Below are 9,940 nucleotides of genomic sequence, written 5' to 3'. Positions count from 1 at the left end.
CGTCTCAGACAAAAATAAGCTAAAAGAATTTATCACCACCGAGCCAGTATTATAGGAAATATTGGAGGGGCTTCTTTAAGAATTAAAAACAGGAATAAAGAATGGTAACAACTACATTCCTATCAATAAGTACCTCTAATGGAAACGAATTAATTGCTCCAACTAAAAGACTGAATGGATGAAAGGAAAGAAAAACAAGACCCCTACATGTTGCCTATAAGAGACTCACTTCAGATTAAAAGACATACAGAGACTAAAAGGAAGGGGATGGAAAAAGATATTGCTCTGATGGACCTAGAAGGTATTTAAGTCAGACAGAGAAAGATAAACACTATATGATTTCACTTACATGCGGAATCTAAGGAATAAAAAGAACAAAGTAAACAAAAACAGACTCACAAATATAGTGGACAATTTGGTGACGTACAGAGGGGTGGGGGGTGGGGCCTGGGAGAATGAGATGAAGGGTAAAAGAAGTACAAATTAGCTGATGGATGGTCATCGGGACAGCACGGAAAATGCAGTAAGCATTAATATGTTGGCTAGGTGGAGGGTCAGGGGAGGGAGGGAACGATTGGGGAGATCGTTTTACGAACTATACAGATGTCTAACAAATGTAGTGTATACTTGAAACTAATTAAAATAAATAAATTTAGGAATAAAAAAAAGCATATCAGCTATACTTAAGCTCTGGACTAATGAGGCATGGTACTAACCTGAATCTCAGCCCCCAGATTAAATAAATGATTCTACGACTCTGTATAAATGAGGAACCACTGTTGCCATCAGTGGCAAAGAAACATTAAAAATATATATTTTTTAAAAAAAGCTATCTATAATAGAATAGAAAATTCTAGTCCCTTAAATGTGGTAGAAACATAAAAAGTTTTAAATGAGGGCACGATCTAAAAACATAAAATATTAACTCACTGATTTATATTTCATATTGTTCCATTGGCAAATATCCTTAGTCTTCAAAGCACAAGGAGCTGCCACTTCTGACTGAGCCCAGCATTTCAGAATTGGAAACTCTGAAAAAAGTGTTAGAAGATCATATCAGAAAACCTGTACTGGACTACAGGCTAGGTCAGTCTTTCATCCTGTGATATGAATATGCAAACATTTTAATACACAATATGTAATTATAAAATTACAAAGACTGTGCAGAAGTTGAGCATGAGTTCTTAACAAATCCCATCATACTAGGCGCCACTTTGAAAATTCTTTAAACTTTTTTTGAAGTATAACATATATTCAGAACAGTAAACAGATCCTAAACACAAGATAAATTGCCATTGAGTAAAAACACCCACATAAAGAGCACACGTACCAAAATTTTATATTCTATTATAGCTTTTTCTTTTCAAGATTTCTTTGCTTCTGATGGCAACATGGACCAAAAAAAAAAAGAAACAATACCAGATCACTCTCTCAAGAGGTGGCACTTTTTCAAACCTTATTTAGGCTAAGTAAAAAGTATCACTAATAGAAACAAATTAGGTTGGGTGAAGAAAGCTAACATAGTTGAACACTTTTTCATTTTCTCATCATGAAATATATGATGACAGCAAACGTACGGACTAAAAACTTCATATCTGCTAGTTTTCAGTAACAGTGTTATTGACTTTTGCAACCAGCCCAAAGAACCAAAATCTGAAAGGGTTTCTCCAAGTCTTGATTCTAGAAAGACTGAAAATGGTGAAAGCATCGTTTTAAAAAATTTATGCAAATTCCCACATAAAAACAGAAAGAACAATTACACACAAAACCAAAAACTCGAGGACAACATTCAAACAAAACTAGGTGATAAGGTATTCCTTCAAACACCAAAATACATGCAAGTGGGGACAAAAGACCAACATTCACAATTCCTGCAATATCAGCATGAATAAACAGCAGCAAAGGGGCAATGAGGATCAATGGCTGAAAAAGGAAACACAACAGACATTATAAATCTACTCATAAAAGAACATAGCACCACCTATAGTCTTGTCAAAAAGAAACCTGAATCTGATCACATCTCTGGAGCCAGCTGCCAATTTCTAGGAAATAAAGAGGTCATATGAACTGTGTGAGTACAACCACCAAATCCCCAACTCTGAGAAACTCTACAAGTCAAATGACCCAAATTCTTCAACAGTTAAATTTTAAGAAAACAGATAGAAGGAACAGAGGGGAGATAAATTAAGAAGTTAATGGAAATAACAAAAAATTTTTAAATGGGCAACACTAAGCTCTAGTGTCTAAGAATGCCCCTTGGGTGATAAAAGTATAAAGAAAGATAAGGTAGTGATTAAAAGTCAGATAGTCTGAGAGGAAAAGAGGAGGCTATAATTGGGACAGGATACACAGAGCTGCTGCTAGGGTGGGTGGCAGAGTTTCTTGACCTGGATCTTAGTTACAAGAATATCTGCCTTATAATAATTCACTAAACTATGTATTTGTGAAGTTTTTCTATATTTATGCTTTATCTTTATAATCAAAAAGTTAAAAAGAAAGGGAAAAACATCCTTTTGTTATCCCTTGACTTCAGACTTGACACTATACTTTTATTTTTATTTTCAACTCTCAGAAAAGACTTGCAATCCTCACCTTGGTCACAATACATCAACAAATCAGGGTTATTGACTACAATAAAAGTTTCTCCATCTTTACTATGTGGCCGATGATAGCGGTAGTGTACAGGCAAAAAAGCTTGGAAACAATCAATGCACTGTGAATCTTGTCTGGCATAAATGAGAACTTCAGATTCCTTGGACAAATAGTTGGGAGCTTCTATATTAAAATTTTCTGAAACCATCACTGCCTGTCAAAAAGAAAACAAATATTAATCCAGAAGAAATAAATTAGGAAAATTCTAAAAAAGAAAAATAAAACCAGAAGACTGCTATTAGAGGAAAAATAATGTCAAATTCATCATCCTTCTAATTTCCATTCTCCTTCCATCCTCAATTAAAAAAAAAAAAAAGATGTGATCTATGTTTAATAAAAATTTGTTTACTAAAAGCAAACTGAGGAAATTATACTCCAAGGTGTAAAATTTTCCCATAATAAAAATTATTTCTATGTAATTTCCTTAACTTTTGTTCAAGTGATAAAACAGGTACCAAGAGAAATTTTGTGAATAAATATAGCATTATTCGATAAGTATGAAAACTATGACAAAAGATAGTTAACCCAGTGTTGGGTTAAAATGATTGGTATCATTCTAGGAATATTTTGTTCTTCAGAGAAGCAAGTATCCAGCCACTGCTTAAATATTTTCAATGACTGGAAGAGTCATCTCAATTTACCCACTGTTAAAAGGTTATTCCTTTTCTATGAGTTGAAACTTGATGCTCTGGCCCATAACATTCTCCCATTGTTCTTGCTTACAATATCTGCAATAAATCTATTCCTTAATTCACTAAAGGTCCTCAAACATCAGAAGGAAATCATGCTGCCTCCACTAAGTTTTCTCCTCCCCAAAGAAATATGCACTGTTCTCTCAGTTTATGACATGATTTCCAAACTATTCATCATATTAGTTGCCTTTGGAAATACACAGGGACTATAGCAGCAGTATGACTTTCTTTAGTTACAAATTATATTAGCTTTTAGCAGCCTTATTTCAGTATGATATCTATCTACCTACCTACCTATCTCATTCTTTAAAAAAAAAAAAGTAATACTTTACTTTTTAGAGCAGTTTTAGGTTTACAGAAAAAATGAGCAGAAAATACAATCTCCATATACCCCTTTAACAGCCCTTGCAACACTCAGTTTTCGCCATTATTAACATTAACGTGACACAATTCTTAAAATTGATAAGCCAATATTGACACATTATTATTAACTAAAGTCCATAGTTTAAGTTAGGGTTCCCTTTTTATTTTGTAGATTGTATGCATTTTGATAAATGTAAAATGTCACGAATCTACCATTATAGTATCATATAGAATAATTTCACTGACCCTGTGCACTACCTATTCATCCCTACATTTTTCATTTGAATTTTTTGAAGAAAACTTTAACTCTCATCCTATTTTTTTTCTAGTTGACTTTTTACTAATTAAATGCAGGAATTGAGATTTATTTCTATTAAATTTTATCTTTCTGGCCACAGTCCATTTATTTCTAGGCTGACGAGATTTGATTAAAATCTTAATCAGTCAACCAACATTTATGTAACATTTATGAATTTGATAACTATGTCTTCTGTATTTTCATCTAAGGAAAAAAAATGTTGACCAGGAGGATCAAAGAGCAAAGTTCTAAGAAATTACTAGACACTTCCCAATAGAAATTTATTAATGAACTCTTTTTGGGTACAACTAGGTGCAAATCAAAATAACATATAGTCCAAATTTTTCTATCTTGTCCAGGATGTATATATGACCTGATAATAATAAAGGTATTTTTCTTTGAGTACTTCCTACGTTGCTAGGTATTTCAAAGTTTATGTACATTATCTCCTTTAATTTTCACAAGAATCTTATCAGGCATGAACTATTAGCTCCATTATTTGTGTGATATGTGCCAATGAGCTGACTCCAAATCTTGGTGACCTTGTGAATAAGTGACAACCAAAATGTCCTGTCCTCAACTGTCCTGTGTAGTCCTGTAGAGTCATGCCTATGGCTTCTTTTATGGAGTCAATCCATCTCACATTTGGCCTTTTTCTTTTCCTTCTGCCTTATCCTTTTCCCAACACTAGTGTCTTTTCCAAAGAACCCTGCCTTCTCATAATGTGCCCAAAGAATGAGAGGTTCAGTTTTGTCATTTTTGCCCCAATGATGTTTCAGACTTAATTTGCTCTAGGACCCATTTGTTCACCTTTCTGGCAATCCAAGATATATGTAGAGCTCTCCTCCAACACCTTTTTTCTAATGAACCAAATTTTTTCTTATGAGCCTTTTTCACTGTCCAATTTTTGCATTCACAATGACCCTCAACAGAGACCCAGATCCTTTTTAAACCAAAACCAATTAAGAACCAGTGGAAGCTAATCCACAAACAACAACTTGAGGTCTTGGAGCTAGCTGACTTAGGTGTTTCGGCTCAGAGTTTCTTTGGAACCTAGTTACAATAGAGAAAAAATTGTACAAGTTGGTACATCAATTGACAGGTGATCAAAAACTCAGACATTTGGAGGTGTGTATATCACTTTAGATTCAAAACAACAGAAAAACATTTTTGGAGCTGAGTTGAGACTGTGGCTCAAGGGGAAATCAAAAGTAATCTGGACAATGACCTGATACTGGTAAATCTCCCAAACGTGGCCAAAACCATAAATGCAACCCCAAAAAGTACATAGTCATTGTACTTTTTGGGGTTGCATTTATGGTTTTTCTGCAAAAATCAGAATTATTCCGTTTTTGCCACAGATAAAACAATAGCATGTTATCAAGAAATTTAAATTATGCATCAAAATTAATCCTAAAGCATCATGCATTGGTTAACAGACATGGACCTATACTTTTTCATGAGGACCCTCAACCACATATGTCACAAACCACCACAGCAAAGCTAAATGAATTAAACTATGAAATAATGCCATATTTATAACATTAGTCTCAGCTTTCTCTCATGGACTAGAACTCCAAAAAAAAATTTTCCCCAATTAAGACATAGTAATTGGTGCCTCTGAACAACTTATATAATCTAAAAATGTAAAACTTTATAAAAATGAAAAATATTATACTTTTCTGACACTGGGATGTTAATTCTTGGTTGTTTCAAGTGGGAGAGTACATCTGGTCCCTGCTTTCCAAGTTGGTCATAGCAGAAATCCTAACACTACATATTTTGAGTAAATAAAATTTATGATTTAAAAAACATAGTATTTCCATTTTGATCTACAAAACAGCAGTTTCATGTTTCAATCTAATATAATACCATTTTCAAAAACTGTTAGAGATTTTGATTAAATATATCTTACAGCCCTACCTAAAAATGAAATGAGTTTTATTTGATGTGCCTTATCCATAGTGAATCTATTTAAGGATTTATTTTCAAATTGCTCACAAATCATCATAAGCTTTTTATAAAATATTTTGTTGCCATATCACCCAATGATTAAGACCCACTGTTCCATATGCTGCAGCCAAAAATTTTATGTCATGGAACAGGGTCAAGATCACAATCTAAACATATACGCATCAGTCATTCCCTACATATAAATTCCCTTCTATCCAGTTAAATTCTTCATATAATGCCACCTCTCATGACAAAGTTCCTCCTTGGGCTACAGTGTCAACTCAGCTAGGCGGAAGGAAATAGCATCTAATCAAGAAATCAACTTGCAATTATCTCTATATGTCACAAATGAGACATCTATTTTTCTAAAAATTTCCAAAATGAAAAAGTAAATTTACTTAAAAGGCTTATAATTAGGAGTTAGAAGATTTAGAAGCAAAAAATCAAGCAAAAGAGAAACTTGTCAAGCAATCTATAACTGGTACCCTTTACCCACCCCATTTTCTTATTATAGTTGAACTGCACACACCCCAGTCTCATCCCAACCAAAGCGTAGGCATCTGACCTCTTTCTGGGCAAAAAAATTTCACCTAGGCAAAAAAATTTCATTTTCTTAAAACATGGTAGGCAATTTCATTAAATAGATTTGAAAATGATTCCAATCCATGTCATTACAAGCCAAAACCTGCATTTAAATTTAAAAGCTATTATTTGAAATTTTAAAAGTCTCTTTCAGAATTCATGACTCAGTGAAGAAAAGAAACAAATGAGAAAAGCAATGAGATCTTTCCACATGTGTATATGTATCTAAACTGCCATATATGTGAACATGTGTATCAAAACTGCCATATATACACAAAAAACAGAACATATAAAGAAATTTGGTGACTGGGGGTTGAAATAGGTGGAAGCTTATCATTGTGTACCTTTTCTCATCTCTTGAATATTTGAACCATGAAAATGTAATTACCTATTCAAAAATAAATTTAAATAATAAAAAAGGTGAGGAAATTGGCCTAAACCACAATTAGAAATAAACTGCCATCATGAATGACTCCAAGTGTATCTATTTTGCCTTTTTAAAATTCATATGCAAATTATAATCTTACAATCAGAGACAGTATTTCCCAAAATTTCTTAATCAACTGAGTCATTAAAAGCAGATTTTGGGGTCCAATCCAAATTTATTGAATTAAGATGTCCCAGGAAGCCAATAATCTACAGTATAAGTACCCCTAGGTGATTCTTATTAAAGTTAGGAAAACCCTTAACTAAGGAGTAAGATTCATCTCTGGAAAGAGCAACAACTTTGCAATTAGACAACCCTGGAATCATTTCTTGGCTCTTCCTTTTAACTATGTGATCTTGGATAAGTAACATGGCCTCTTGGTGCCTCTGTATGCTTATCTATAAAATGAAGATAATACTTCCAGGGTTATTATAAAGATTAATCTATGTAAAGGTTATGGGACTTAATCTTCCTTTAATGCTTGCTTTCTTTTTTTAAAAAAAAAATTAAAGATATCTGGCATATAGAGAGCCAATAAATATTAATTTCCTTTCCTCCCATACCCAAATTATACAAATGTTGGGGTATATCTAATTTGACAAAATTGCTGTTGAAACTGTATTTATTATTATTATTCTCAAACACATATAATTTTCTTAGTCATTAAACCAGTCACCATCCTGCCAAAAGGCATTTAACTATCTTGGTTTAATGGCTTACTACTGACAAGTATGACAAGAATCACTCACTTGTTAAAGAATACTCCTATACTATCTAAAAAATGCTACTTTATACACTTTAACAAAATAAAAAATACTACAATGTTTTCTCCCTACTATTTTGCCTTAATCCAAATTATAGCATCACAAAATAATTTCTCTTAAAAAACACCGTGTAAAAGTTGTACCTTTGGGGAAAAAAAAAAAGAGTTGTACTGTACCTCTGTTATGTTTCTCTCTCGTAATGAAGCCAACTCATATGGATCCACAAAAAGTCCTGTCGGGATGTATTGTTTAATTAAGAGTCGGCAGGTCTGCAAGTCCTCGATGCTTTCTCCAAATTTCACTTTTATTAAAAGGTCTCTGTAAAACAAATATGTTTAAAGTAAATTTCTTTGTTAATGAGATACCATTACATTACATTCAAATTAGTGGAAGCACAATATTTCAAACTAGTTTTTCAAAAGATTATAAAGTCAAATGAAATTTATATCACGTCCAAAACACCCATTAGATCTTTCATAAATTCATGCTGTAAGCCACAGTATTGCATTACTATGGAACTAGACAAAGATCGATGGAAAGGGATAGCGTCCAAAAACACACACACATTTTCCATAAAGGTGACAACATAATTAGATGGGGAAAGAATAGTCTTTTCAATAAATGGGATTAAAACAACTAGATACCTATATAGAAAAAAATGAACCCTGACCTCTACCTCATACCATACACAAAAATTAATTTGAAATAGACTATAAATCTATATGTATAATTGTCCCAGTTTTCTGTCTGGAGGCACATTTTGGACCAAGTTCAGGGAAGAAGATCCAAAGCTCAGCACGGTAGTTCTGCTTGGGTGAGAAAATAGAGATAGAAGTTAAGAAAGGCTGAAGTGGCTGGAAGATACAGCACTAAGTTCCAGAGAGGAGGAAACTATGTAGAAAGAGCTTTAGAAATCTGAACTGGATGCACTCTGAGTTTTTGCAGAATGCTAAGATAAGCATGAGTAAGGTGTAACTCCACAAGATTCTGCAAAGAATGACCAGGGAACTGAAAGATAAGATATTCTAAAATTTCACATTTAGGGAGATATTTGCATTCCAACCAATCAACAAACAGAGACCAAAACTTTCAGTGGAGATCGCAATTGGGTAAAGCTTTAGTAGCTAAACTAAATGCAATAATGGCCACTTTAACTTTAGACCTATACAAAAAAAAGATTAAAAAGATCACGTTGATAACCAAATAACTGTTAACAGAAAACAACAAGCCCAAAACTCTTTAAAAGATAAAATCCACACATTCAAAAATTTTCATATGTACACCATTCACAATATTCACCATCCAATCAAAAGTTATTAGATATGCAAAGAAGCAGGAATATGTGACCAATAACCAAGAAAAATATCATTCAATAGAAGCAAACATGGAAATAACATAAGTGACAAAATTGGTAAAGGACATTAAAAGTAATTATAAATATGGCTAACATGTTCAAGGATTTAAAGAAAAACATGAACATTATGAGAGAAAGTTTTACATGTATATAGAATTGAATGCAAGTTCAAGAAGAAAAACACAATTTCTGAAATAAAATGATTAAAAACAATTAGGCAATACAAAAGAAAAAATCAATGACTTGGAGACAAAGCAACAGAAACTAACCAAACTAAAGCATATTGAGGAAAAAAAATGGGGAGAGGAACAGTTTCGATGATCATTAAACAATATCAAGAGGATATATATATTTTATATACATTACTTTACAGTCATATCTCCTCTTTGACTAAAACTGTATGGCCCAGCTTGATCATCTATCTCATTAATAATTACAGCTAACATTTCCTGGGTATGTACTATGTGACAGGCACTGCATTAAGGGGCCTTTCTTATGTTTTCTGATTTAATTCTCACAACCCTAATGAGGAAATATTATGATTATCCAATTTTACTGATAAGGTAATAAAGACTTAAGTAACTCGATTAAGGCCATACAGATACTGATTGCTTGCTGAATCTTAATAGGCGGCCCAGAAGGGTAGAGGCTAGTGCTAAACTTGGCCTGCAGCTGAACCCCTCTCAGGACTGTGCCACTAGACACCTACTTCACAAAGCCACACTAATAAGACCGGGAGACTTAGGAGCTTTGTGTAGTACATAGAAACAGACACAGAAAGGCAGCCAAAACGGGAAGACAAAGAAGCAGAAACCATATGAGAGAACAGAACAGAGATCCAGATATAATAGAGTC

At 33.3% G+C, this 9,940-nt stretch overlaps 1 protein-coding gene across 1 annotated transcript in view; it reads right to left on the bottom strand.

The window, feature by feature from the left end:
- PIGX (phosphatidylinositol glycan anchor biosynthesis class X) overlaps positions 1-9,940 on the bottom strand; it is a 23,277-nt gene that overhangs the window by 6,741 nt on the left and 6,596 nt on the right. The window contains exons 4-6 of the mRNA XM_015600107.2: positions 7,908-8,049; positions 2,593-2,806; positions 931-1,031 (exon numbers count right to left, since the gene is read on the bottom strand). Of these exons, the coding sequence (XP_015455593.1) occupies positions 931-1,031; positions 2,593-2,806; positions 7,908-8,049 (457 nt within the window). The remainder of the gene's footprint in view (positions 1-930; positions 1,032-2,592; positions 2,807-7,907; positions 8,050-9,940) is intronic.

The sequence above is a fragment of the Pteropus alecto genome, unplaced genomic scaffold (genome assembly GCF_000325575.1).
Source record: "Pteropus alecto unplaced genomic scaffold, ASM32557v1 scaffold311, whole genome shotgun sequence".
In the NCBI taxonomy this organism is placed as follows: domain Eukaryota; kingdom Metazoa; phylum Chordata; class Mammalia; order Chiroptera; family Pteropodidae; genus Pteropus; species Pteropus alecto.
This window is presented reverse-complemented; position numbering and strand designations above follow the sequence as displayed.